Raw genomic sequence first — 26,547 nt, 5'->3', positions numbered from 1 at the left:
TGAATCATTTAGTTCTGATTCCAAAAAACAATGTGTATTATAAATTATTCAAATAGTACCCCCCCAAAATATATAAAATGAAAAGTAAAAGCCTTACCTCACATGTCTCATTCCCCAATGGTTAAGTGTATTTTATGTATTCATTAATTAATGTTATACATATACAAACACATTCAGTATATATATTATTTAATTTTTACACCAGATTCTTAAAAGGAAGACTGTTTAAGAAGGGGGATGTTGGCAGAAATTACATACTATAAAATCACAAATTATTCCAAAAAGGAAAGAGTTCAAACACAAAGATGCTAATATGAATAAATAAGAAGCATCTTGATAAAATCAGACTTTAAAAAAGGTCAAAAGATGATAGGAGGCCCACATAAGAAAAATAAATCAGTAGCTTCTGGGTCAGTGAATACATAAGAGATTGGGGAGAGTAGCACACTCAGAGATGGAAGCTTAGGGCTTCCCTGGTGGCACAGTGGTTAAGAATCCGCCTGCCAATGCAGGGGACACGAGTTCGAGCCCTGGTCCGGGAAGATCCCACATGCCGCGGAGCAACTAAGCCCGTGTGCCACAACTACTGCGCCTGTGCTCTAGAGGCCGCAAGCCACAACTACTGAGCCCGTGTGCCACAATTACTGAAGCCCGCGCGCCTAGAGCCCGTGCTCTGCAACAAGAGAAGCCACCACAATGAGAAGACTGCGCACCGCCAACGAAGAGTAGCCCCTGCTCGCCGCAACTAGAGAAAGCCTGTGCACATCAACAAAGACCCAATGCAGGCAAAAATAAATAAATAAACAAATAAATATATTAAAATAAAAAGAGATGGAAGCTTCAAGTCCCTTCCCACATAAACTTGCCCTATGCATTTCTTCCATCTGACTCCATATTCCTGAGTAATAGTCTTCTATAATCAACTGGTAATTTAAGGATACACTGAGTAAAGATGCTGGGGAATGTGGAATATGCCTTGAAGACCTGTAGCAGAGAGATACTATAGCATGACTGCCTTTATGCATATATCATAAAGGCTGCATCAGTCAATGGTTTGAAGTACAGCTGATCCTTGAACAACATGAGTTTGAACTGCAAGGGTCTGCTTACAGGTGGGTTTTTTCTTTCTTTTTTTTTTTAATAAACATTTATTTATTTATGGCTGCGTTGGGTCTTCGTTGTTGCGTGCGGGCTTTCTCGAGTTGCGGTGAGCAGAGGCTACTCTTCGTTACGGTGCGCGGGCTGCTCATTGCAGTGCTTCTCTTGTTGCGGAGCACGGGCTCTAGGCACACGGGCTTCAGTAGTTGTGGCACGTGGGCTCAGTAGTTGTGGCTCACAGGCTCTAGAGTGCAGACTCAGTAGTCGTGGTGCACAGGCTTAGTTGCTCCACGGCATGTGGGATCTTCCCGGACCAGGGCTCGAACCTGTGTCCCCTGCATTGGCAGGCAGATTCTTAACAAATGCGCTACCAGGGAAGCCCTGGGTTTTTTTTCAATAGTAAATACTACAATGCTACACAATCCACATCCACAGTTGCTCGAACCTGAGGATGCAGAAGCATGGATATAGAGGAGTCAAGTGTAGGGAGGGCTGACTGTAAGTTATACTCGGAGTTTAGACTATGAGGAGGGTCAGCACCCCTAACCCCCGAGTTGTTCAAGGGTCAAGAGTCAATAGATCTTGGCCTGAGCACCCTTCAGATTAAGCATCAGATTTCTGTCTTATAAGTTTTCTTGTCTTTTGAAGGTGCTTGAAAAACAGAGAGGATGTGAATATCTGTCTCTGGTAAAACAAAAACAAAAATGAAGACATACTCAGCCAGAAATCTGAGTTCTCTGAAACTCAAGAACATGGAGACAAACAATCATACAGGAAAGAATATATTGCTGAAAAGAGTACAATTACCACAGAACTCAGTGTAACAAACCTGCATATAAAGAACACACAGGGATTTTGAAAATGCTGCATATCTCTTCTTTTTTTTTTTTTTTTTTTTGCGGTATGCGGGCCTCTCACTGTTGTGGCCTCTCCCGTTGCGGAGCACAGGCTCCGGACGCACAGGCTCAGTGGCCATGGCTCACGGACCCAGCCACTCCACGGCATGTGGGACCTTCCCAGACCAGGGCACGAACCCGTGTCCCCTGCATCGGCAGGCGGACTCTCAACCACTGCGCCACCAGGGAAGCCCTGCATATCTCTTAATAGTCATCTATATAGGTAATAATGATAAACATTTTGCATTCAGATGCCAGAGTTAACTGATTTAAAAGTTGATTTACTATTAAATTCTCAGAGCTGTGCAACTAGTTGTGTTTTTTTAGTTTAGGATCTCTATTTTTCCCAACATGATGTTTCTGAATTCATCTATTCTTAAATTGAAGACTACATAATTTACTTCTTATAAATAAGTCTTAAATGTGAACAAAGAAATGTAATCAAGCAGTAAAACATTCTCTGAATGTATACCATGATCTCAATTCTTCTATTTTCCCCCCAAGAGTGGAAAATAGACTTCTACATAAGAAAACTAAAATATATTAATATTTTTAAAGTTTTAACAATATCAGGATGCAGTCCAAAGAGTAAATCAAGTGCATAATTACATTTTAAGTAATCAAATCTAGGATTGTCTACTGAATTGCAATTTATCAAATCTACTGTGTTCTCTTAAATAAAACTTCTAAACAGTTAATCAACAATGAATCATCTTGTAGCTATGTAACTTTTCTTTTAAGCTATGCACTTTTTAAAAAATACCAATTACCAATTTTAAGTGCTGCCACCTACAGCAACTTTAACAGGTATTTTCATTTGTTCTTTTCATGTAATTTTTTTACTGTGCTTTGCAACTCCAGGCAGTTTTCCCATACTTGGGTAAAATGTTTAGCAGGTTATAAACTTAGTAACTTATAAAGAGGATAAAATAAAATTTTGAGTGGAAAAAAAACCTTAAAAGTGTCAGAAACCTATAACAATAGTGTAAGAAAGGTGAGCTGAGGCTTATGATGAAACACTAAGATAAATAAAAAAGCTCTTGTTTGGAGCAAGAATAATGAAACCAATTCTGGTGCTTGAGGTGGATGGTTCAATGTAACAGAAGACAAAGTGAACTCCCCAATTCATTTGTTTCTTTGTTTTCTATTAAGAAAAATAATCCCAAAACTAAAAGGAAAAAAATATGAGTAAAACAGAAATGGGCTTAATTTAAATGAGGTGAGGTAACAGTAAGAGAGTAACTGACAGCTTTAAATGAGGGCAGGTGTCCTGGTCTCAACCAACCACATCCCACATCCCAAAAGAACTTCCTGACGTACCAAAAGCACTTTTAAGAGCAATCTCAACAAAATGTATTATTTGTGATGGAGGACACAAGATATGAAAGATCTGAAACCCACATTAGGCAAACTGACTAAAGAAATAATGTTTCACACCAAAAAGAGGAGACAGGAGAATAGACATTATGTCTCAGATTTTTAAAATGGTAATACTAATATAAAATATTTATTCTATTGGCTTCATGTATTATAGAAATACCATAGAAACCCCAGTATTTCAGTTGCTTTGTAGTCCAGTGCACATAGACACAATTATAATTCTAACTGTAATTAATTACAATTCTAATTGTATTAGAAACAATTCTAATACAAAATGGTTAGAGTAGTTAGATACGTTTGTGGTATTTTAGGAGGATAGTACAGAAGTATCAAACCATGCTATCTATAGATGTATCTAATTCCTAAGGTGAGGCTTCCTAGGTGGGGTGACACTGGGTCAGTCTCACAGGATGAAAAGGAGTAAGCCAGATGAAAGGGAATAGAGGAGATGGGGGTGGGAATAGGAAGGAGGACCTTTAGGAAAAGAGGGCAGTGTAGGCAAAAAACCACCACTGTGTCTGCAGAGGATCTACAAGCAGTTCTGTGGGGCTAGATGCTACAGTGTGTGGCAGGGAGCAGCAAAAGGGGAATTCTAGGGTCAGATCAGAAGGTTGGTCATATAACCAGGAAGAAACTGCTTTCTTGATAAACTCTGAATGCCCTGAACTAAAACTTTCTGGATCTGGAAAGCTGAGAAGAGCCCCTAAACTGGGCTGTCACCCTTTGTGGCCCCCCCAGTAGTCAATTACCCTCTTTTCTCTTGCTCAAATTTCTAGTTTTGACTCAGTCTAATTCACCTGTTTTAAAAAACAGTTCTATGGGAATTCCCTGGCAGTCCAGTGGCAGTCCAGGACTCCACACTTCCACTGCAGGAGGCATACGTTCGATCCCTGGTCATGGAACTAAGATCCTGCAACCTGCACGGAGCGACCCAAACAAACAGATCTAAAATTTTAGTATTACAAGGTTGTTGCTACATCTTTCACGAAGTCATGTAGGATCAAACAGCTCTCTGACTCAAGTCAAAGACAAGGGTTTACTTGCTGGCTCTGCTGCTTTCTAGTGTGTGCAAGTTACTTAACAGCCCTAAACCTGTTTCCTAAGGTCTTAGTCAATGTGCTGAAGGACTGAATCCAAAAGGTCTCACTGCGCCAACACAGATACACCAATATCAACTAGTGCTTCCTCCTCAGAGATCTGAGTCCTAGTTCGTGGGGTTTGGGAGTAGCGGGTGTGTCTCCTTTATGCTTCTTAGGCACTGGCACGAGCCAAGCAGTGCCCTCTCCCTTAGAGATCGGGTTTCCTGCATTTTGGTACCCCTCCACCAAGTTTCTAAGTTCTAATAACACCAACTTCTTCCTTGTTCCCCCAGCCCTAGAGCAGCAAAGAGTCAGGCCTGCCTGCTATCCTTTGGAAGACTTGCCTACAAGGCTGGCCCTTTGCTGGCATTTGGGAACTTGGATTTCAGGTGAGTTTCCAACATTCCCAGAAATGATAAGGCTGTCTCACTGTGCCTAAACTGTGCAAGCAATATGGCTTATGCCAAACAACAGCTTTCCTTTGGGAGTTTGAAATTTAGCACCCAGGTAGAGGGTGCCTATGTGATCAGCCCCCAGTAAAAACCCTGGTACTGCACCGAGTCTCTCTCTCTCTTTTTTTTTAATCTAAGATGGTCTTTATTTATTTATTTATTTTTTGGCTGCGCTGGGTCTTCGTTGCTTGTGCGCAGGCTTCCTCTAGTTGCAGTGAACAGGGGCTACTCTTTGTGGCAGTGTGCTGGCTTATTGTGGTGGCTTCTCTTGTTGCAGAGCACGGGCTCTAGGCACGCAGGCTTCAGTAGTTGTGGCATGCTGGCTCTAGAGCGTAGGCACAGTAGTCGTGGCGCATGGACTTAGCTGCTCCATGGCATGTGGGATCTTCTGGACCAGGGATCGAACCCGTGTCCCCTGTGTTAGCAGGCAGATTCTTAACCACTGTGCCACCAGGGACGTCCCTGCACCGAATCTCTTGATTCTCAGCTTCTCTGGCTGGCAACATTTCACACATGTTATCAGAACTTGTGTCAGAAGACTTAAGCATGTCACCTTAGTTCTCCAATCCCTAGTTAACAATGTCTTTATATTAAATTTTGTTTAAAATTACTGGTATAATTTCCCTGATTGGTCCCTAACTGACAAAGCCAATCAGTAAGGACAAACTGTCCAGTTAATCCCCTTTGATAGTTGATTTTTATTAGAAACTAACATCTGTAATTACACTGATCTCTCGTAATTCAGTTCCTGATTCAGTCAAGGAAGGTGTTCTTTCAACCAAACACTTCACAAAGATAATCCCTGTAAGAGATCATTGAGCATGCTGGGAAGATTATTCTATTGATCAAAAAGGTGCCAGTAATGAGATTATGTTAACTTTGAAAGCTTGCTTTATTTCAGGAGAGAAATATAAGTGATGTTTAAAGGTCTTATTCCGTGGTTAAAATTCTTCCTATATTTGTTTTGACCAGAGGCTTGATTAAAAACAGTATTAACACAAAGTCATAGCCATCTCTATTTACCTGAAGACTTTCTGGTTCTGTTCAGTCTGTATTCAGGGTTCTGAAGTGAGCAAAAGGTCAAAGTATATTTCTACGTGGAAGTCAGTCAGGAAAATTTCATTTGTAAAGATCACATGAGAGGCAGAAATTAAATATACACATTATATATAAGTGTATATATACAGATATAGATAGAAGAAATATATATATAGATTTCAAACATCCACAAAAATTAGACACTATTATAAACTCCCAATTATCCATATCCAGTTCAGTAATTATCAACAAATTATCAATTTTGTTTCATACACTCTATTCCTCCACCCCCACTGGATCATTTTAAAGTAAATCACAAACATATTTCACCTGTAATCTTCAGTACAAATCTTTACTGAAGTAGAGATTTCAGTTGAACTTCCCAGTCTGTATATGTCTTTTAATATTTGGTTTGTTCAAAACAAAACCTAAACAATGCCTCCTAAATATTATAAATCTACAACAATCCCGCCCACCCCCAATCCTCCTTCTCTACATGACATTTATCTGTTGAAGAAATTGGCTCATTTGTCCTACAGAATTTCCCATATTCTGTATTTGGCAGATTATATCCCCTCGGTGTCATTTAACATGCTCTTCTATCCCCTGTTTAAACTGGCATACCTAAAAGCTTGACTAGATTCAGATTCAATTATTTTGGCAAGAATATTTAATAGGTGGCATTGTGTCAAATATATTTTTGGAGCATAACTGGTCTGGACTCTAAGGTACTGCTTCCCACAGGTCTCTGCTGAATTTTAATTTACTACCAATCTTTTCCTATTGTATGAACAAATTTTTAGTCCACAATTTATGGAAGCACTGTCATCTACTAAAACTGAACCAGAATTTCTTATCACTTTTAAGCTTCCGACATATTACTCTTTGCTGAGAAGTCCAGTGAGTACCATACATTGTCATCTACTGCAAAGATGCCTTTATCTGCCTTAAAAAAATTTCTTTTAGTGGGGGGGAACTATTCAATTGGGTGACCCAATTCAGTAGATATTTTCTTATGTCTCGGAAGAGTTCAATAAGAAAATGTTTGGTAAATTTAATAAAAGAAGGCCTTCTATTAAGTTCACAAGTACATCATGTATTGTATTGAAAAATATGTTTAACAGGCTTTCTAGTTAACAATACCAATAGTTTGAAACAGAACTTCGTAGGATGTGGCAGTGTAATGCCTATATTTTGTAGGCAACTTGTAACCACTGTGATGTTGAGTGGGGGAGTAATACGGTAAAAATGTGTTTTAAAGGAAGATATTACTGGTAATATTTAAGCTTTAAGGCAAGAAAAGCAGGGATTGTGTATTTGAAGGTAATCTGATATAGAATTGTCTGGATGCAGCTACAGAACGACCTCAATCAACAAGTACATCTGTGTTGTATTGAAAAGTGCTTTACAGGGTTTCCCTGTTGGTGCAGTGGTTAAGAATCTGCCTGCCAATGCAGGGGACACGGGTTCGAGCCCTGGTCCGGGAGGATCCCACATGCCATGGAGCAACTAAGCCCGTGCGCCACAACTACTGAAGCCCACCCGCCTAGAGCCTGTGCTCTGCAACAAGCCCGCGCACCACAACAGAGAGTAGCCTCTGCTCTCTGCAACTAGAGAAAGCCTGCGCGCAGCAACGAAGACCCAAGGCAGCCAAAAATAAATAAATAAATAACTACATAAATTTTTTAAAAAAAGGAAAGTGCTTGATGTTCTTTGTAGCTGGTGATTTCAACTCACTCCACAAAGCATCTAGTAAGGGATGACTGCAATGAACAAAGCAAGAGTAGAAAATAATAATCATACATACACACAGAAGCTGGAATATTTATGTAAATGTAAATCAGATCAAATCACCTCAAATGACTTCCCTTCACACATAGAGTAAAATCCAAAGTTGGTACCATGGCCTCCCAAGTACTATGAAAAAACCCTCACTACCTCTGATCTCATTTCCTTCCACTCTCCTCACTCACTGTGATCCGAAGCCCTTGCTCCTCGTAAAACATGGCAAGAATGTTTCTGTCTGGGGCCTTTGCACTTGCTGTTCCCTCCACCCGAAGATACTTTCCCCCTCAAACAGTCATAACGTTCACCTCCTCACTGCATTTAGGCCTCTGTTCATTATTACTTCCTCAGAGGCCCACCTGACCACCTTATATAAAACAGCACCCCACCTTACCCCTCTTCATCTCCTTTCCCTGCTTTACTTTTTTCTACAGCATATGATTATCTGACATTGTATTATATTAATTGATTTAATATATTGATTTCCCCCACTCTAGAATATAAGCTCTATGATAGTAAAGACTTTTGGTCACTTATCCAGCACTTAAAACAGCGAACAGTGAGTGCTCCATAAATATTTGTTGACTACATTTAAGCAGCAGAATGCAGTAAGTAGTATGGCTATTCTCACTTTACGGTTTACAAGAAACTATGACATATAATGATTAAATAAGTACCTGGGAACAAACAAAGGGGAAAAAATGTCAAGATTTGATGAATGATTCCTGAAATGGGTAAATCGAAGCAAAGTCTGGTTTGTATGGAAGAAGGGAAACCCAAACTATGCACGGGCACCAATTAAAATGTTGGCCACACAGGAAAAAGGCAAATAGAACCGAGTCTCTTCCCTAAGGCCGTGACCATATAGTGCCCTCACAACAACCTCACGGCGTAAGCACGTCAGGTACTGTATTAGACAGTCATAAACAGCAAGACTGACGGCCAGACTTCGCAGCCGGCAAGAATGGCGGGTCCGGCCCAGCACTCACCGGTTTGGACAGTTACACAGTCAACAGCCAGAACCTCAGGCTTCCTCCCGCCCCTGGGCTGGCATCACGTGGCAGGTCTCGCGACCGGAAGCTGCACCCAAGAGAACCGCGGCAGTTGGCGAATCCGGGGAAGAGTTCCAGCGCGGGAGGTGAGGTGAGAGGTCACGGTGGTTCTTACGTAAGGGGCCAGAGGGCGCGGCGGGAACTGGAGACCCGCCGGCGGAGAGGGGTGCGTCTAGGCGGCCCTGCGCTCCCTTTGATTGGCCGGCAGGATGACGAACGCATTTACAGTCGGCCCCGCGGTAGTGGGAGCGTGCGTCAGCTTTGCGCAATCGGGGAAGAAGAAGGGGCGTGTCTGACCGCTCAGGGAGCCCGCCGATTGGCTGGGTGGCGGCGGCGCCGGGTGGCCCGGGCCGCCGGAGGAGGGCGGTGCCGTGGGCCTGGTCCCGGCTTACTGGCGACCGGTTTTAGTCAGATGATAATGGCAGCTCGGACCGGTCAGAGGGCCCTGAAAAAGGTGGTCTCGCGATGCTGTCCGAAGTCGGCGGCAGCGGCCGGAGCACCGGCTCCTGCGCAGGGGCCTGCGCGGAACGTCAGGTAATGAACAACTGGGGCGCAGCGGCGAGGGTAGTTTTCAGCCCAGGGCTGCTGAGCAAGGGGACTGGGGGCATTTGGGGTGGGGCAGGCGGACCGGATGCGTTTCCGCGTCTCTGGAGAGAAAGGGTCTCCTGCCTTCTCAGGGCCGCGCGTTTCCACCCACCCCCTTGGCCGGAGGCTCGCCGGCCTGTCCCGGGCTCCCCGTCTTGTGTTTGTGATTCGCTGCCCTCGCGAGAGGCGGTGAATCATCCGCTAAGCGACTTTGAAGCAGCTGATAAAGCAACTCGGCGGGAGTGCCTTTGGGCTCTTCCGGCCTCCTCCCCTTGGCCTACGGCTGCTGCTCTCGGAAAGTCATAACTTTGCGGCGCAGGAGTTGCGGGTTGATGGGCGTGTGGGAGTTTGTGGCCTGGCAGTAAGGCCCCCTTTGTTCCCCCAGCGTATCCGATGGCCAGACGTGCTTTCCCAGTTTCTGGTAGCGGTCTTTGCCCCCGCCCTTTGGTGCTTGCTAAACTAAACCGAAGCCGGGGACTTGGATTGTTTTCCATGCCATTGTAACTTAGAAGTCCTGTAACCTTGAACCAGAGTCTGCCTTCGATTTTCCTGGTTGATTCTTTTTCGGTAGGTGATGGAGGTGGAGACACGAAAGATTCCATACTTCTACCACTTAGTTTCCTTTTATTAATGCCATTTTAATAAATTATACTCGAAAATTAAAGTTAACGTTTAAAATTAATTCAGTTGTAAACTACGGGGTGGAGGGAGAAAGCACAAATCTGGTTGAGCTCCAGGACATTTAGATTCAGTGAAGAATTTTTTTAAATACCAACATCCCAACCAACTCCAAATCCTTTTAGACATTTATTGGTTGAAAAAGTTTTAAGCAGAACATACTGTATCATGCTTTAGATCTGCTTGTATTATTCTTATAAAATGCTGGCTTGCAAATAAACAAAACTAAAAATTGCTTTAGTGATCAAATTGAGGCTTAAATTCCAGGATAAAATATTTACTGTTTATGATAATGAAGCGGGAGAGAGGTTACGAGTTCATTGCAAGGCTGAAGCATTAACGTAGATTCTGGCCTTTATTGTAGTAGAGTATTTGGGATGTAGTATTGGAAGATTAGTCACCAAAAAACTCCGTCATCTGGTCCAGTTTTCATTTCATGGTTTAACCATATATACGATTGTATGGTTCTTGTATTGCAGTTGAAGACATATTGTTCTTGATAATATATGAAAATAGATGGGCAGTCCAGGGCATTGTAACCATAGTATGCAGACCGATCAGAAAACGCCTGTTAACTTGCTTTAAACACAGGCATTTCCCTTATGATTGTAACCAGATTGTGTGCTTCTTTTTCGGGGGATAGAGGAACCGTATTACATGAACCTGGTACAAAATTCAAAACCATATACAGTGAAAAGTAAGTTTCCAAAACACCCAGTTCACCTCTTCAGAAGCAAGGGTCTTATTATTTTTTTAAAAAATAAAGGTTTATCTCAGACGCTGCTTTTTCTGGTCTTGTTTATCAGAAAATTGTTAATAATTGTGCATAGTATCTGCCACGTAATTGGCTTCCAATAATAGATAAGAAGGTATCTATACGAAAAGTGAAAAGAATAGATAAAACTGTTGAAACAGTTAAAGACATCTAAAGAATGTCTTAGAAGGGAAACGGGTGATTAGGCATTTTGAACACCAAGCTTGGTTTTTATAATCTGTGTGGCTACCAGAGATTCTAAATTATATTTTGTGTCTTTTTTTTAAGGGGGAAGCTAAATTAACTGCCTAATTATTATTATTATTTTTTTTAATTTATTTATTTTTGGCTGTGTTGGGTCTTCAGTGCTGCGCGCGGGCTTTCTCTAGTTGCAGCGAGCGGGGGCTACTCTTCGTTGTGGTGTGTGGGCTTCTCCTTGTGGTGGCTTCTCTTGTGGAGCACGGGCTCTAGGCGCGCGGACTTCAGTAATTGTGGCACGTGGGCTCAGTAGTTGTGTCAGTCGGGCTGTAGAGCGCAGGCTCAGTAGTTGTGGCGCACAGATTTAGTTGCTCCACGGCATGTGGGATCTTCCCGGACCAGGGCTCGAACCCGCGTCCCTTGCACTGGCAGCGGGATTCTTTTTTTTTTTTTTGCGGTACGCGGGCCTCTCACTGTTGTGGCCTCTCCCGTTGCGGAGCACAGGCTCCAGACGCACAGGCTCAGTGGCCATGGCTCACGGGCCCAGCCGCTCCGCAGCATGTGGGATCTTCCCGGACCAGGGCACGAACCCGTGTCCCCTGCATCGGCAGGCGGACTGTCAACCACTGCGCCACCAGGGAAGCCTGGCAGGGGGATTCTTAACTACTGCGCCACCAGGGAAGTCCCTGCCTAATTATTTTATTTCCACTGTTCTGCTTCATTCAGCAGAATAACTGTCAGTCACTTTTATTGGCATAATTCCACTTTAAAGCAAACTCTATAGCTTTACTCAAAAAAATTACAGTAGGCTTTTAAATATTATCACTGCCTTTAAAATTCACATAACATCATATTTTTAAAGATTTTTAGGAACACATGACACCCTTATTCTCTCTAGGAGATGAATCTATCTTAAAAGAGACTTAAGTTCATTAATACAGTTCATATGCTTGATTCTTTTCCATAGTCATGAAGCATTTAGCTTAACTATTTTCATTGACCTTTCTTTCATTACCTTTGGAATAAGTCTACCCAATTTTTATAAACAGCTTTAATTGTTCAAAAGTTTTTTCTTGTATTTTTGGAGCCATAGTCTCAAGTATCACCTCTTATCTTCTGGTTGAATATCGCCAATTTCTTCAGTCATTCTTTAACTTGATTTTATCTTCCAGCCAAACTGTAGGGTCTCAGTGTCCTTAAAGAAATTTTATTTATATGTAAATCATATATTATATAAATCAAATTTCATACATGATAACATGAGATTTCACCAGGCCACTCCATTACACTTTTAAAAAATAACTTGAAGACTCAATTTAATGAAATATTGCTCTCTTACTTGGAACACTTCAAGAACATCTCACTGAGAATAAATTCCAAATTGCTTTATCCTCACCAATAATCCCCAGTATGATCCAGCTCCAACCTGTCTCTCTAACATTATTTAATGGTGCTCTCCCCCTGGCTTGCTATACTGCTGTTACACTGTTTGTCTTTTTTAGTGTCTGGATGCTGCCACGCTCTTTCCCTAGTACCTGAAATGCTCTGTATCTGCCTCTCCTCCCACGTACGTACACACATGTATGTGTGAGAGAGATTTTATATATATGTGCACACGCATTTATTATGTACATACATATCTATTTCTCTCTTAGCATGGCTCATGCCTCCTTATCCATTATTTCTCAGCTGAAATACAACCTCAGAGGACTTCCTGGACCACCCTGTCTAAAGGAGGTCCTAATTACATCTCCCCACACCCATTTCTATTTTCGTGATTTTTTTTGAATCCCCAACTAGAATGTAATCTTCATGTTTGTTTTATTCACCATTATATCCCTAGTGCCTAGCTCAGAATAGGCACTCAATAAGTATGTGAACTAATAATGCACGAATAGTAGTGTAAAACAGTTATGCAATAATCTTATTAGAATAAAGGCTGAAAACATTTAGGTGAACAAGAGCATATCAGGCATCTGTATTACGAAGCACCCAAACAGTTAACATTCTAATTACCTTGACATATGTTTTCACATATACACATGGAAATGGAGATTGGAAGGTAAAAGATAACTGAGCAGCAGGTCTGACAGGGCCACCAGTTATCCAATGGGAGAGCAAGACCTAATTTCAAATCTCATAGAGTAGATCAAGAATTAAGGAAACCCCTGTGGATCCAGCTGGGAAAACAAGCTGAGTAGATGAGTTGAAAATTGGATGATGAATATCCTAGAAAGCCTAAGGTAAGAATATGTTGTAAAACGTGACTGCAGACTAAAAGCCAACTTCTGGGAGAGATACCTTTTCTGTTAGAAGCTTCTAACGGTAACTGTAAGCTGGTATTTTTAGTTTCTTTTTTTTAATAAAATTTATTTATTTTATTTTATTTATTTTTGGCTGCCTTGGGTCTTAGTTGCAGCGCGTGGGCTTCCTCTAGTTGCAGCGAGAGGGGGCTGCTCTTCGTTGAGGTGTGCGGACTTCTCATTGCGGTGACTTCTCTTGTTGTGGAGCACAGGCTCTAGGCACATGGGCTTCAGTAGTTGTGGCGTGTGGGCTCAGTAGTTGTGGCTCACGGGCTCTAGAGTGCAGGTCAGTAGTTGTGGTGCACGGGCTTAGTTGCTCCACAGCATGTGGGATCTTCCCGGACCAGGGCTTAAACCCATGTCCCCTGCATTGGCAGGCAGATTTTTTTTTTTTAACATCTTTATTGGAGTATAATTGCTTTACAATGGTGTGTTAGTTTCTGCTGTATAACAAAGTGAATCAGCTATACGTATACATATGTCCCCATATCCCCTCCCTCTTGCATCTCACTCCCTCCCACCTTCCCTATCCCACCCTTCCAGCTGGTCACAAAGCACTGAGCTGATCTCCCTGTGCTACGCGGCTGCTTCCCACTAGCTAGCTATTTTACGTTTGGTACTGTATATATGTCCGTGCCACTCTCTCACTTCGACCCAGCTTACCCTTCCCCCTCCCCGTTCCTCAAGTCCATTCTCTACTGCGTCTTTATTCCTGTCCTGCCCCTACGTTCTTCAGAACCATTTTTTTTTTTTTTTTAGATTCCATATATATGGCAGGCAGATTCTTAACCACTGCGCCACCAGGGAAGTCCCTGTTTAGTTTCTTTATGGTGCTTTAGAAGCTTATTTGTGTGTGTGTGTGTGTGTGTGTGTATGTGTGTGTGTATTTTTTCAGGAATATTCTAAGGTTGCACGGCCTTCTAAAGTATGATTGTTATTTTACAATCTCTATAGTTTGTGTTTTCTCTTAATTGTCAATATTACTCAATCAGGTTATTTTTGTCTTTTTAGATATTTAGCTTCCTGTGGTATACTGATGAGCAGAACTCTTCCACTACATACCTCAGTTTTGCCTAAGGAGATATATGCAAGAACTTTCTTCAGAATTGCTGCACCATTAATAAACAAAAGAAAAGAATATTCAGAGAGGAGAATTATAGGGTTTGTATAAAATAATAGTTGTACTAAAAGAGCATGTTCACAATTTTCTATAGAACATCATGCCTCTTTTTTTCTGGATTCTCTTCTTACAGACTAAGCTCTAATTTTCTAGCCCTTGCTGTTTTATAAATATTTGTTGAATGTAGTCATGTGGTAACTTTATAGGATAGATTTAAATCTTGACATTTAAAGGAAATAATTAAACTGTTTATGACCTGCATTTTTTGTACACTGTTCTTTTTTATAGTGGCAACATTACTGATATGTTGAGCCAGATATGTCTGTATAGCTCCCTCACATACACACATACCTAGGTAAGTACATATAAACATGCTAAGAGGCCCCTACCATCTAGAGCAGAGGTTGGCAAGCTTTTCTGTAAAGGGCCAGTTAGTAAATAGGTTTGTGAACCATACTGTCTCTGTTGCAACTACTCAACTCTGTCACTGTAGCCCAAAAGTAGCCATAGACAATATGTAATAAATGAGCGTGACTGTGTTCTAATAAAATTTTATTTACAGAGCCATGCAGCAGGCCAGGTTTGGCCCCTCATCTAGGGGTATATACAGCAGAGTATAGAGAGTCTGCAGATCTGCTAAACCAGAAATCAAGCAGTCCTTCCTATGGGAATTTCTATAAGGGGGTCTTAATTCCCAACAGGCCATTAAATATTACATGAATTCTTCTAAAAGTACTTTTCATTCATTTTATTTGGTTGCTTTTTCCCTTCTAATTTTTCTGCAGTAAAGAACTTTGGGCATACTCATAACTTTTGTCACATAATATACCATTATTACTGGATAGTCACTGTATTAGTTAAGGTAATGCTAGCAACCATACAGGTAAAACCCAGAAGTTTATTCCTTTCTCATGTAAAGTTGAACTGGGTATTCCCAATCCATGGGCAGCAATCCTCGAGTAGTGATTCAGGAAGCCAGGCTCCATCCAACTTGTGACTTTTGTAATTCCTTAGTCTTCAGTCTCTTAAAAAGATACACCTGGTTCTTAATGATATTGGTCTGGAAGTGACACCCAGTGCTTACTCTCAGATATTATTGGCAAGAACTAGTCATGTTACAGCTGTGTAATTGTGGCCTCCAGGTGGCCAGCAATAATGCCACATAAAGCAAGTGTAAATACTTGGATAGGTAGACATCTTTGCATCAGCTGGTATCTGTTGAAAAGAGACATGGCAACAAAAGGATGAGAATTCAAATAGTGAATTGGTCTGCTTTCCTTTTGAATCAGAAATATAACATTTTCCTTTTACTGTGTACTTGCCATTTGACAGGCACTGCTGGGGGCTCTATATTTATTGTTTCATTTAATTCTCACAATAGCCATGTGAACTAGGTATTATTCCCACTTTAGAGATGAGGAAACTGAAGCTCAGAGAGATTATGTTGTGTCATGACCCCTAAGCTTATTTTTCCCACCATATTATTCTTTCTTCCTTATTCTTTCTCATGTTAAAATTCTTTTTATTACAAATTGGTCTTATCTAATGATCTTCGTCTTCCCCCATATTTGACATAAACACATAATAGCTACCATTTATTAAGTGCCTAGTAAGCATTGTGCATTATGCTAAAACTATTTCACTTAACCCTTAAAAGAACCCTGTAGGGGCTTCCCTTGTGGTCCAGTGGTAAATAATCCACCTTCCAATGTAGGGGATGCGGGTTCGATCCCTGGTCAGGGAACTAAGATCCCACATGTGGCGGGGCAACTAAGCCTGCCACCACAACTACTGAGCTCGCGCACCTCAACCACAAACTACAGAGCCCACACGCTCTGGACCCCGCGCCACAACTAGAGAAGAGAAAACCCATATGCCACAAGTAGAGAGAAGCCCACATGCCACAAGGGAGCACCACAGTGAAAGATCCTGCATGCCGCAATGAAGATTGGACAGCGAAATAAATAAATTTTTTTTAAAAAAAGAACCTGTAGAGGTATTTTTCAATTATGGTTGAAGAAAATGAAGTTCAGAGGTTAAGCGGCCTAGCCAGGGTCACATGACTTACTATGTTTTAGAGTTGATATTTGAACACAGTACTTTCTGACTACAAAGTCCATCCCCTTGACTACTATGCTATACTGCTTTCTTAGTCAGTGCAGACTACTTTTATGACAATTAGCTTCCAGGCTACCAGGTTTCATACTTCTTCATGGGACTTATTTTGGCATTTATTTCCAAGTGTCTGAGAACATGGGGAGGGTAGGTTTATTTCCCTCCCTCTGCTGTGGGCCTCATTTCATGATCATAAAGATTAAATATGTATAAACACTCATTCTCTCATATTCCAAAAATACCCTTTTAAACTTTAGAATGTGGTTGTTTACTATATCATTTTGAGGTGAATTATGTTTTAACAGTGTGAGTCTATAACCAAGAATTATATGTGTCTGGTTCTCATTCAGTTGTCTTTTACTTGTATCCACAATGTTTTTGTTGTTTGGTTTTTCATTTAAACCCTGATGGTTTTTTGTTGTATTTATTTCTATGTATTTTGCATTTCTATGCTACTGTTTTCTACTTGTTAGTATAGGAACAATATTAATTTTTATATATTTCTCAACAGGCTACATAACTGAATTCTGAATTGATTAGCTTCTGATTTGATAGTCATATCACCTGCCAATTTATAATTTTGCCTAATTCTTTTCCACACATGTGCCTCATATTTCATGCTCTGATTTAATTATTTTGACATACTTTCAGAAAAATGTCAAATAACAATGACAATATGCAGCACCTTTGTCTTATTTCTAACTCTAATAGGAATGCTCCTGGTATTTAACTAACTATGGAGGGAATCATATAATGTTTTTGTTTTGACTAATTAATATGGTTATAATAATATAATTCTTAGTATTAAACCGTCCAAACATCCTTAACTGAGTTGCATTTGACTGTTGTATTTTTTAAAAAATATATTGCTCTATTGTATTTGCTGATATTTAGAAGTTTTGCCTCCGTACTCACAGGTGATGTGGATTTATAGATTTTGTTTTTTATGTTTTTTGTGAGGCTTGGGTTCGCAGGATGTTATGCTAGCTCATAAAAAGAATGAGAGGTTTCCTTTTTTTGTTATAGAATAGATGTTTTTCTTAATTACAAAATCCTCACATACTTGTATAAAAACTTAACAATTTAGAAATATGTATACTAAAAGGCTTAGTCTATTTTTACTCCTACTTCTTTTTCCTGAATTAACAGCTGGTAATTGTTTAATCTGTATCCTTCTAGGACTTTTTCAATGTATTTTCATTACAGACAGTCTATTAACATAATTATTTTCAGGGAAAAAATCCCGAATGTTTAAAATTGAGGAAATATAGTATACACTTATAACATTTCTCAAATAGATAATAGAATCGTATATATCCCGTCTGCTTTAGTGTGCCTTTTTTCATGTAGCAATATATTGTAAACCTCTTTGCTCTAAAGTATACGGTAGACCCTTGAAAAGTGGGGTGTTTAGGGGGTGCAGACCCCCACACAGTAAAAAAAAATCTGCATACTGCTATTTCTGTCTCCAAATGAGGAATTGTTAAATGACTCACCCAAAGGCAGGAAGCTGATGAAACAGTTTGGATAAAATCAAGACTCAAACCCTAGTTGTTTTGATTCCACATATTGTGATCTCTAATTGAACACAAACTTTCCCTCACATTTAATTTAAAGATCTGTAAAATGAAAATACAGGTACTAAATTTACTGAAAAAACTTCATGTATAAGTGGACCCACACAGTTCAAACCTGTGTTGTTCAAGGGTCAACTGTACATCTGATCTTAATCCCTTTAGATAACTGATAAGAGTTCCACAGTATGAGTGTACCATAATTCATCAACCATTTATTATTAAGCAATTATTAATATTTATCAACCAAATAAATATTTAGGTTGCTTCTAGTTTTTTTCCCTCTCGAAGTCTCAGTTTTTAAATGCTGGTCACTAATTAAAAATTTAAAAACCATATTTGCAAGCCAGATTCAACCTGTGGTCTGCCACATTGTAAGCTCTGCTATAGACATATGTTTAGCTCCCTTTTATCCTTTTATTTTCTGTGTTTTGAAGACATTCATCCCAGAGTGTGGTTCTATATGTGTGCCAAGTGATTTATTGCCTCATACATAGTAAACCTTATTCATATTCAATTTAAAGTGTACATATACCATATAAATAGATGCAGTTAACACCTCTCCTTTTTTTTTTTTTAAAGATATTCTATGCAGGAAATGTATGATGTAGTATCAGGAATGGAGGATTACAAGCATTTTGTTCCTTGGTGCAAAAAATCAGATGTAATATCAAGGAGATCTGGATACTGCAAAACACGATTAGAAATTGGGTTTCCACCTGTATTGGAGCGCTATACATCAGTGGTAACCTTGGTGAAACCACATTTGGTAAAGGTAATGGTTTTGTTTTTTGTTGTTTTTAAATATTCCTCAAATATTGATTATGTTAAATGAGTTAAAGTATAATAGCATTAAGAAGACTTCCCTAAACTAATAGGAGGGAAAAAACAAACTATTTATTATATCTCTTAAATCATATTATTTTACACAATATTAGCATTATTCTTTCCAAGTAGAAATTTAACTAGAACATGGAAATGAGAAGCTTTTTCTTTTGTCCTTCTGTTGAGGACTATTGACCCACAGGAAAGATTTGGCCACACAAATGAGAAATGTTTTAATACTTGCACTACTTTTTCTTAAGGAAGGGAAAGTGGTGAGAGGATGCAGAAAGGTAGAAAAGATATAAATGTGGAGAACATAAACATTATTGAAGTCATTCTGCCATGTACCAGGTACTGAAATGCCAAGTGTTGTTGCATGCATATATTAATCATCTTACTCTTCTCAGAGGAGGGTACACATTTAGAAAAGGTACCCAGACTTCAACACACAAAAAGGCAGAATTCCACAGAGTAATGCCCATTTCTTTTGAATTTCTAGAGTGTGATGACCAAAGACTTTCAAAGCTGAATTGTGTTTTGTGCTCACAGGATTTAGTGGTGGTATCGTTTCTTGGTAATTGGCCAGAGCTAAATGCCTTCGTCACCTCTTTGTCAGGCATTGAGGAGGTGCAACTCTCATACCAGAAAGAGTATACTGTCCAGTGAAGCTAAGACCTTGGAGTCCACCCTAGTCGCAATCTCAAAACTTAACTCCACTTAAAAGACTGTGCCCCACTGTGGGACTCTGTCGTTATTACGACTGTTTTCACCTGTTTGCCTCATAGTTCTGGAGTTTTCACCTACTATACCACACTTAAAATAGTTAACATACTGAGTTCTTTATAGTGCTTTACTTGAATTACTCTTCACAGCAGCCCTTTGAGATGCAAATTTTATTCTCCATCTTATAGTTGGGTACACTAAGCCCTAGAAGAGTTAGATAAGGTTACACAGCCAAGATTCTAGTCTGTCTGACAGCAGCAAATATCTCTGTAATCTTAAAATTGAGTCCCCTGACCTCAGTCTCTTACCATTCAGACTCTCATAACTTAGATCTTAACATATCCTGCATCTAACTAAAAGAACTCTAAAAAAGTCTCATTTTCTCCTCCTGGCTTTCCTCCCTTCCCTGGCTTCCATGAATGAACCATATAGTGCTTATTCCACAGCCCTGTGCCTTTGCATATTGTTCCCTCTTTTACCTATAATGAAAATTCCTTGCCTGTTAATCCTTCAAATTTCAACCTGCCTTCTCCCTTTCCTTTCATATAGATGATTAGTTCTACTTCGGGGATTCCTCTGGGCTTTGCACGTGCTTTATTTATTTCTCTTATCACTCTGTAGTATAATTTCTTTCTTCATTTGGATTTCTGCTTGACAAAATCGAGCTACTTGAGGGAATGGGAGATTCTCTTTTTCATCTCTGTATCCTCAGCACCAGTACTACAATGACAGGAGTCATGAGGCCTCTTTGTTTATGTGTTCTTGGGTTATTGTAGATCCACAGATGTTCATAATAATTTCAGTAACTTTTAACACTGCCAAGGAGGGAAGAAACAATTTTTTTAATTATAATAATATGTATTAGATAGTCATTGCTATCTCAATTTTATGAGGCTTAGGGAAATTAAGAGCCTTACACAAATTCATACTGTGTGTGTCTGATTCCAAAACTATTTTTCCATTAAAATAAGCTCTCTCACTTAGTGTGCTAGTTTACTGTTTAAAGACATATTTGAGAATAACACTCAACTTTCTATGTTCAGCTTTCAATTTTCCCTGGGTTCAGGTTCTGGATTTTAATACCTGATACACATATGTGACATATAATAAAAATTATTAACTGAGGAAGCAGCAGAAGCCATGTGACATTTTCTGTGAATTGTTAGCTGCCCCAAATGTGTCTGTGACTTAACATGTCAGTGATTCTAGTCTACCTGAATCTGTAATGGCCAGAAACCTTCCTACTGTGTTCACTATCTCTGTTAGGAATGAGATCTTTGGCAGTATTGTCCCTATCAAAACATACCAGTATGGGGCTTCCCTGGTGGTGCAGTGGTTGAGAATCTGCCTGCTAATGCAGGGGACATGGGTTCGAGCCCTGGTCTGGGAGGATCCCACATGCCGCAGAGCAACTAGGCCCGGGAGCCACAACTACTGAGCCTGCACGTCTGGAGCCTGTGCTCCGCAAGAAGAGAGGCCGCGATAGTGAGAGGCCTGCGCACCGCACTGAAGAGTAGCCCCCGCTTGCCACAACTACAGAAAGCCCTCGCACAGAAATGAAGACCCAACACAGCAAAAATAAATAAATAAATAAATAAATAAACTCCTACCCCCAACATAAAAAAAAAAAAAAAAAAAAAAACATGCCAGTAAAAATCCATGGGTCCTTGAGCTGGATTATTGACATGAGTATAGATAGCACTGCCACACTTTGTGAAAAAGTGGTCAGAGGAAGGTGCTATATTATAGTGATTATTCCCAACAGCTGTTTCTCCTTCACTATTAAATTTCCTATAAGCTTCTTATGTGGTTGTAAAGAAAGGTGGAATGCATTATCTTAAAGTTGGGTAACTGAAAGAGTTTTTTAAAAATTAAAAATAAAAGTAAATAAACAGGGGCTTCCCTGGTGGTCCAGTGGTTAAGACTCCAGGCTTCCACCACAGTGGGCATGGGTTTGATCCCTGGTTGGGGAACTAAGATCTCACAAGCTGCGAGGCATGGCCAAAAACAAAAAAAGTAAATAAATGAAGTTGGATAACTGAAACAATAAGGTTTTATTATAGACTTTTGATGGTTTTAAAAATTGGATGGCCATTATTGAACTATATATAAAGCCAGACTCTTTGAAGAAAATTTTTACTTCTCCCCAGTGACTTAGCATATCAGCTATTAAAGTAGTTAGTATTTTAATGACTTATTTTATCGTGTCTAAGTAAGTTTTAAAACATTCACTGGTTTCCATATTAAAAATTAATATATTCTTTTTATAAATGCGTAAATAGAACATATCTTTTTAAATGCTTTTTAGTATGGATGCAGTTTATAATGATTCTACTGTGTTACTATCTGATAATTAATTCAAAAGGGTTTAGATGAAGAGGAAGTGAGGAATAAACTGCAAATGGATTTTTAGCTCTTTAGCCCCCAGTCTGAACCATCTTTAGAGAGATCCAGATATAGTCAGAGAAATAATCCTATATTCTGTGTTTAGGTAGGCTATAGCTATGGGAGAAAAAATGACTGTTTACTTGGAGGAAACAGAGTTTACCTATGCAGGTCCTTATTTTGCAATATATTTTGTAGTGTGTAGCCTCAGGAGAGGGACAGTCTAAATTCCTGAGGGGGATAACTTATCCAAAAGAAAGGGGGTAGAGGGGCTTGATCATTTATCGGCCCCAGGATTTGCCAGAATTGCTGAAAACTTAAGGTTAATTGAGGAGGGGAGTGTAGACTGAAACAAGAATTTTAAAAATAGCCTGCTGGGCTTCCCTGGTGGCGCAGTGGTTGCGAGTCCGCCTGCCGATGCAGGGGACGCGGGTTCGTGCCCCGGTCTGGGAAGATCCCACATGCCGCGGAGCGGCTGGGCCCGTGAGCCATGGCCGCTGAGCCTGCGCGTCCGGAGCCTGTGCTCCGCAACGGGAGAGGCCACAGCAGTGAGAAGCCCGCGTACCGCAAAAACCAAAAACAAAACAAACAAACAAACAAACAAAAAAATAGCCTGCTTCTGAGGGAAGGTGATAGATATTCTTGAGGTCAATTGTCTACTAGTATAACAAGGCCCAGATGGCATCTTAGGATAGTAAATAAAGAAACTGAACTTCATTCAAGGTCATAACCTGTCCTAACAATGGACTAGTAACTATGGTTCTGGCCACCATTTTTCACACTGCAGGAGGCAACTCTTTAATGGGTCTCAACCAACATTTTTTAATGATATAGAATGGGAAATATCAGGGTGCACTGCACATAGTATTACTGTGTATTATGTTTCAGTGTGTACACACACATGTAAAATAAACATGAGCACAGAAGAGATGAGAGGTCAGAAAGCAGTGGGTCAGGGACAAGGGTCAGGGCTACACTTTCAGGAAAACTGGAACCATAGAGGACCATAGAGGCCTCTAGAAATAAAGAATAATGAGTTAGGGAAAGACTGAATGTGATGGGTAGGAGAAAATCTTTGGGTTGTAAAGAAGAATTATTGAATTGTTCTAGGGATCTGTGCCAAATGCCTTACAAATATTAAATTTAGCCATCTCGTACTGATGGTATAAGACAGGCATTATACTCATTTTACAGATTAAGGAAATACAGTACAGGGAATTAACTTGTTCAGGATCACTTATAAGTGGCAGAGCTGGAAATAAACTTCCAGGTAGTCACTCCCTGTTTTGTTGTGGGAGGAGAACTCTAAGTAGCACAGTGGGTGACAGCAGTGGAAGAGAAAAAGTGGCAATCTTGGGGATCCCAGGAGAAAGGAAAATGGCTTATATTGGCCAGAGATCACTTCCTAGTACCAAGCTAACAATGAGATGTTTTTGTCACCTGTGGTCTGACCTATAAAAATATTTACTTCTCAAAGAAATCATCTTCAGTTGTAGATTCTGAACACAATCCAAATGGTATTTAACTGTGGTTTTATTTTTTTCATTTTGTTCTAGGCATCCTGTACTGATGGGAAGCTCTTCAATCATTTGGAGACTGTATGGCGTTTTAGCCCAGGTCTTCCTGGCTACCCAAGAACTTGTACTTTGGATTTTTCAGTAAGTCTCTCATAAAGCCCTCTATTTGTTCCAAACACGAGGTGAAGTTGGTAAAGAAGGAGTAATCCATTTTTATTAGAACCCAGATGTCATAATTAATAACCTATGTGCATAGCAATTACTGAAAGACATTTTTAAAAAAATCTCAAATTTCTGAGTATTGAATACCTTTTTCTGCACTAACTTTTTTTTTTTTTTTGCACTAATTTTATAAGAAAAAATGCTAGGGGAATTCCCTAGCGGTCCAGTAGTTAGGACTCTGTGCTTCCACTGCAAGGAACACGGGCTCGATCCCTGGTTGGGGAACTGAGATCCTTCATGCTGTGCGACGCGGCCAAAAAAAAGAAAAGAATGCTAATGACCCTTTCTCTTTTTCTGTTTTATTCCTTGAAACCATGAACAGTCATCCCTTCTCTATTTTCTAATTTTTACAAGTCCATAGATTATAAGACACACGCAACTAAGTGTTCGCGTGCCACAACTAACGAGCCTGTGAGCCTCAGCTAACACCCAGAGCAACCAAATAAATAAATAAATATTTTTAAAAAGAAGAAATAGTTATAATTTTGAGTAAATTACTGTATGCTATTCTCAGCTCTTAAGTTGCTTTCATTACAAAATTAGTGGGCATATATGGGACAGTTGGGGAAATTTGAATAGATAATAGCATTATTATCTAATAATATTAACTCCCTCTATTAATTTCCTGGTTTTAATTATACTGTGATTATATAAGACATTGAAATAGGGGAATCTGGGTGATGGGTGTATGAGAAATCTTAGTACTGTTTTTGCAACTTTTTTATAAATCAAATTATTTTAAAATAAAAAATTAAAACATTCAGAAGTTAATGGATATTTAAGGTCCTTAAGATACTATTTCTTAAACTGGGTTGCCTTGAATTCTGTCTTGAGGGGATATAAAGAAAGTTCTAAATCATTGTCTACTTTAAGATTGAACCACCTTCGCCATCTATTTTGTGGGTTAATCTCATCTTTCTGCTACTGCTTCTCATGGGAATACCATATCAGAAGGATCATTTCCCTTCCTTATTTACTTTTGGGAGGTAAGGTAGCTCGAAAAGGGACATATTAATAAGAAGCCAAAGTGATAAACATGGTATTTAGCAAAGCTTTTTTCCAGGTTTCTTTAACTTAATATAAACAGACTCTTTGCCCCAAAATGAGATTCATTGGCCTTGTTTACTTAAGCTTATTGTTTAGCCTGTTGTTGTGCTTACTGCAGTAAACAAATCTCCCTCTTCTGAGGGATGTTAAAAATCTCATCTAGATAGAGCCATAGAGCTCTGCCTTAGGTACTGGGCCAAGTAACCCATTTCACAGTGTGAACACCATTACCCTAAGTGGAGATTTAGTAAAAGAAAGATCTTTCTAAAATAATTATTAACATTTTCCTACAGATTTCTTTTGAATTTCGCTCACTTCTTCACTCTCAGCTTGCCACATTGTTTTTCGATGAAGTTGTAAAGCAGATGGTAGCTGCCTTTGAAAGAAGAGCATGTAAGCTGTATGGTCCAGAAACAAATATACCTCGGGAATTAATGCTTCATGAAGTTCATCACACGTAAAGAGAAAAAGGAAATGGTCACCTACTTGTAACTAGTTTATTCACTTTTAGGAAGTACTTTCATCATTTGCTTTCAGAAGTCAGAAAGCATTTGTCAAACCCAGCTTTGATTATAAACCCGTACCATTGAAAATTTGCACTTGGAATATGGAACCACGTGTACATAGAATTCAATCAAGTGTAATTCAGAGTAATATGTATATTAGTATATTTACAATAATGGGATGTCATCACTATTGCTAGAATACTGACATTCTTCTGAACAGAAATTGAAACTGTAAATCTAAACCTTTTAGTTATCACCTCACCTGAAAGAGGTTGGTTGAGATACTCATGCAGTGTGTATTATATTAACCATATCACTTTTAAGTTATTAAATTCAGACTATTTATAACTTATTGTCTTAGGGTCTGCCTCACGGCTTAGGATATTTGAGTAATCATCAGATGTTTAAAGTAAAAACTTTGACTTAAAAATACTGTTAACGGAGGTTCCCTGGCACTTTTCTTATTTTTAAATTGTTCTTGTGGGTAGTAGTAGATAATTTGCTGTTACACTGAGGTTAGCTTCCAGATAAACTGATTTTTTTTTTTGGTGAGTGGTCCAGAGTTTTAAGCTACTTTTCTCATAGTTTGCAGCCCTCTCCCCGGTACTTCGACTGCTCTTTCAAAAATGCTGTTTGCATGTCAAATTTTGTCTACAGCAGTGGGCAGTAGATGAAGATAATAAGTTGGTGTCCAATTTTGTCTACAGCAGTGGGCAGTAGATGAAGATAAGTTGGTTGAGACGTCTCCAGCACCATGCACCCTTATTTTCTATTTATTGTGTGTACTCACTTTTAATAATGCATTTCAAACTGATATTTTTGTAAACAAATCAATGTAAGGACTGAAGTGTTAACTTAATAAAGTTAATTTGTTTATTTTTTGTACAGTTATTTTGGTTATTGAAATGTCTTAAAATACTTCCACAGAAAAAAATCTGGGCAAAATTCAGTCTTCCTTTAATAATCAATATTGATTCTCTTCCCTTCCTTCATTCCATACCCAACAAACCTCTGGCATTAATTACCCTTCCCTTGTTTCCTCAGATCAGCAAGGGAACTTACTAGTTCGTTCCCTATATGAATGCATGTTTGCATCAGTTTGTTCAGTAAATCTGTTGTGAGTAGCTGCTCTCTGCCACATGGTGGGTATACAGTGGTGAAGGATTCTTACAGTCTACTCACATGGAGCTTGATTATGCCTTCACACAGGTAACG

The 26,547-nt window shown here is 39.6% G+C and overlaps 1 protein-coding gene across 2 annotated transcripts; it reads left to right on the top strand.

Moving 5' to 3' along the window:
- Positions 1 to 9,148: 9,148 nt before the first annotated feature.
- Positions 9,149 to 25,287, top strand: COQ10B (coenzyme Q10B; the record flags this gene model as incomplete). 2 transcript variants are annotated; one of them, XM_079710145.1, is made up of 5 exons in its annotated part: positions 9,149 to 9,314; positions 14,310 to 14,459; positions 18,690 to 18,882; positions 23,597 to 23,698; positions 25,120 to 25,287. In XM_079710145.1, 5 exons carry the CDS (start codon positions 9,193 to 9,195, stop codon positions 25,285 to 25,287), a joined length of 735 nt encoding a protein of 244 aa, XP_079566271.1. The 2 variants fall into 2 exon arrangements, with proteins under 2 accessions (XP_079566271.1, XP_079566270.1); XM_079710144.1 differs by lacking the exon at positions 14,310 to 14,459 and having other exon boundaries at positions 9,193 to 9,314.
- Positions 25,288 to 26,547: the final 1,260 nt, after the last annotated feature.

This window comes from Hyperoodon ampullatus (assembly GCF_949752795.1).
Source record: "Hyperoodon ampullatus genome assembly, chromosome: 8".
Taxonomy (NCBI): domain Eukaryota; kingdom Metazoa; phylum Chordata; class Mammalia; order Artiodactyla; family Ziphiidae; genus Hyperoodon; species Hyperoodon ampullatus.
This window is presented reverse-complemented; position numbering and strand designations above follow the sequence as displayed.